Below are 3,504 nucleotides of genomic sequence, written 5' to 3' on the forward strand. Positions count from 1 at the left end.
TAGATGAAAAATATATAATATATGGGTGGTTTCCTTTTCTTTCTTTCTTTTTAAATGGAAATTCTTTTAGAAAAGTGAATAGTGTTTTGAGGAATATGTAATTTTCTTTAAAAAGAGTAAATATGCTAATTTTTTAAATTTATATCTATACTATTATTTAATTAGAAATTAATTGGATAATAATTCAATTGAGAAATTATTAAATGACTAAAATCTTAAAACAAAACTAATGTATTAGAAGGGTTATATAAATATTTAATTATTTAAAAATAAAGAATTACTAGAAAAGTCAACTGTTGTACCCACTCATTGGTTTCAACTGTTGTTCCACAGAACATTCAAATAAATCAAAACCTCAACTAAGGTTGTCAAAAAAAAAACTCAACTAAGTTGTAACGAGTACAAAAAAAAAAAAAAAAAAGTGGGGAAATAGCGGTGAGAAAGTATAAGTTTGAAATCTTAGTTACTGATACATTCATGATCATGTTTCAGAAATTTTCATTTCATGATTTTGAAAATACAAGCATAACCATGTTACTGACATATTATGTAGCAGCAGCTGTAAATCAACAAAACAAGTTCCCAAATCCACAATTTGTATAGACAGGAATGCAGGTAACTTAATTTAGCATATTTGCAGCCATTACGTGACGAACAAGCTGATTTTATCAAACTGGTCCTGCAATTCGAGGCAAATGTACAGAGTCAGGAGACATGGATATCATCTGAAGCAGGCTTGAATTTGAAAATGTTTCTTCCAATGCACTTCCCTTTTTACTTCCTCCATCGGTGCTTTCTTTTGCAAGGTGAAACAGCTCCTTTGCGACATCAACCATTCCAATTTTGCCATCTCCACCGAACAACAAGCACCTGGTTGCTATGTCTGCAACTATCTCTATTTGCTCTCTTCGAAATATAGGCTGCTCGTGGTAGTAAAGAGATGGATCCACTATTTCTTCTAGCTTCCCACTTTTAATCTTTTGCAAGGCTAGTGAAGGCATGTCTGAATGTTTGGAGCCTGAAATTATCTCTAACAAAAGCAGTCCGAAGTCATACACATCGTTTTTCTGAACAAGGGGGCCAGTGTTGGAACTAGAGCAAAGCAGTGCAAACCCTGCAACCTTAACTGAGAAACCCACGTCAAGAAATATGTATCCGGATGATTTGAGGCCATGGTGAAAGATAGGTGGAGAAATTTCACATTGCAAGTATGCTAAGATGCTTGCAGTTTCAGCGGCTATGCTTAGCCTCTTATACCAGTCAAGGCCAAATTCTTGTCCACTGTTGTTATGCAGATGTTCCTCCAAGGTGCCATTTGCAGGATATTCATAGCCCACCATCAGGGTGTAACCAGATTCAATGCAACACCCGAGGAGTCGGGCTAAATTCCTATGTAAAACAGCTGATAGAAGCTCAATTCTGGATAGGACATGAATTAGGTCTCTTTCATTCTCGCACTGCACCTTCTGCACAGCTATATGTGAACCATCTCCAAGGACTCCAGCATGAATTGTGCCATTTGTTCCATCTACGAGCTTCTGACCATCGTCAAACCCTCTGGTTGCTTCGTCTAGCTCTCTGTAACTGAATAATCTAGTCCTACAAGCTTTCCGAAATGAAATGGTACTATGATAATGAGCCTGGTCTATATCAAATGCACCTGATTTAACAGGTCGTTTCAATATGCAAAGGAACATGAATAAGGAAGCAAGGATGAAAACTGGAGCAAGAACACCTGAAAGTCAAAAATGATAAAGATATTAATTCTCGCAACAAGTAGTTGAATTCCATTCACGAAAGAAACTAAAATGACCACATACACACACAAATATACATACATTCATGCCTATCGTATTATGTGATTTGGCTTCCAAATCATCATAGATAGAGAAGATTTACAACGGTAATGATATCTCCTGATAACATACCAGCCACAATTACAAGTTTCCTTTGACTACGTTTTGGGCTGTTGTCACATTCCCCACCATATGCTTCTTGCCCCTCCTTGATGCAGGCTGTCAAAGACGGATACCAAAAAAGGAATAATTGATAAATAGTTAAGTAATATCATTTTAGCTACAAATCAGCCTAATTTAATCAGCCAAGATGAGAGTATTATCAGTGTTACTTGCTTAATAAAGATGATAATAAATAAATAAATAATAGATTACTCACACTTGAAGCATCCGAGTCCATTTGCAAATCCATCACCGACAAGCCCATCCTGACAGGAGCACCTGACCCCTGCTTCTACCGTTGTAGCACTCACCATAACTGCATTGCTGGCACAAAGTCCTTGAGATTTATTTCTAGGAATTGCCCACTCCAACTTAACCCCACGCTTCCCACTGTTGGTTCCCCTCGGAACTACCCACGACGAAACCCCCCTACATCCAAACTTGGCAAAACTCGAAAACCCATCCCCTGAATGCCAATTGCTATGATCAGAAAGTGGATAACAGCATGCCAGGGCTCCACTCCTGTTTCCATCACAATCAGGCAACTCGTTTGTCTCACAATCTGCTTTACAAAGTGACGAGTCTTCACAATCATATAGACCTATCACATTATCATCAGAGATTCCCAAGTAGTCGTTTCCCGCAAAATTGAAGGAATTCAAGCCGTTGTATTGACGACAAGTGGAGCTTCCAGTTCCAGGAAAGTCTACGAGTATACCATCAGAGAAGAAGTCAAGGACTCGGTAGCTTTGAATGCCGATGTGGAGGTAAAGGGTGGTTGAATTCAAGCAAGAAAGATGGAAAGCATTGGAAACAGAGGCACATGAAGTGTTCAAATGAAATGGAAATGGTATGTGCAACCTGCCGCATTTGTCATCGCACCCATTTGGAAGCAAAACTGGTTGCAGTTGCTGACGATGTTGCAAACAGATGCCTGGTTGATTAAGAGATACGAGAGTAAACCAAACTAAAAGTAGAGGTAACATTGCCTCCTGTTGACTCTACTTGTTTCAGAGAATATTTGGAGACTAAAGAGGTCTTTTTTTTTTAAAGGAATCACATTCATGGCTTCCTCTCAGAAATACTAAAAACATTAACTACACAAAACATACCCATCTTTCCCCAAAGATGGGCCAAGCATATTCAGCCATGAAAAGAGTAGAACCAAAAAAAGGCACGTGGTGAGATGAAGGGGGTTAATATGAGGCATGGAAGTTGGGGAAGTGAAGAAGATTGGTCTGTGGAATGGGCTACAAATTCGAACCTCACAATCATGGGACAGTGTGAGTGTGGGGGACTATTTCGATTGAATTAAAACAGGCTTAAACAATCTCATCGCTTTCATTAAAACACATGATTTTTCACCACCTTGTTTCCCTTAAACACAATTTGCATGGGTTTTTGAAGCTTTGATAATATCAAAACAACTATGCAATGCAAAATTTGGTTTGAGAATTACGGAATGTCAGATCTAAATGCCAAAGAAAGATTTCCAAACTCCGGAGTATACGCGCTTTGGGGGTGAGAAATGATGTTACTCGCTTTC

At 38.4% G+C, this 3,504-nt stretch overlaps 1 protein-coding gene across 1 annotated transcript; it reads right to left on the reverse strand.

The window, feature by feature from the left end:
* Window positions 1–404: 404 nt before the first annotated feature.
* LOC105802859 (probably inactive receptor-like protein kinase At2g46850) lies at window positions 405–3,115 on the reverse strand. The gene is made up of 3 exons (XM_012634749.2): window positions 2,176–3,115; window positions 1,929–2,015; window positions 405–1,735 (listed from the first exon to the last, which is right to left on the reverse strand). The coding sequence occupies exons 1-3, from the start codon at window positions 2,942–2,944 to the stop codon at window positions 669–671; spliced, it is 1,923 nt and encodes a 640-aa protein (XP_012490203.1). The 5' UTR covers window positions 2,945–3,115; the 3' UTR covers window positions 405–668.
* Window positions 3,116–3,504: the final 389 nt, after the last annotated feature.

The sequence above is a fragment of the Gossypium raimondii genome, chromosome 11 (assembly GCF_025698545.1).
Source record: "Gossypium raimondii isolate GPD5lz chromosome 11, ASM2569854v1, whole genome shotgun sequence".
Taxonomy (NCBI): domain Eukaryota; kingdom Viridiplantae; phylum Streptophyta; class Magnoliopsida; order Malvales; family Malvaceae; genus Gossypium; species Gossypium raimondii.

Excerpts from the sequence above, each read along its gene's own strand:
- LOC105802859 (XM_012634749.2), bottom strand. The coding sequence starts at position 2,944 with ATGTTACCTCTACTTTTAGTTTGGTTTACTCTCGTATCTCTTAATCAA. Across the intron at positions 2,016-2,175 it reads TGGACTCGGATGCTTCAAGT|CCTGCATCAAGGAGGGGCAA; the intron begins GTGAGTAATCTA and ends CGTCTTTGACAG. Across the intron at positions 1,736-1,928 it reads GAAACTTGTAATTGTGGCTG|GTGTTCTTGCTCCAGTTTTC; the intron begins GTATGTTATCAG and ends TTTGACTTTCAG.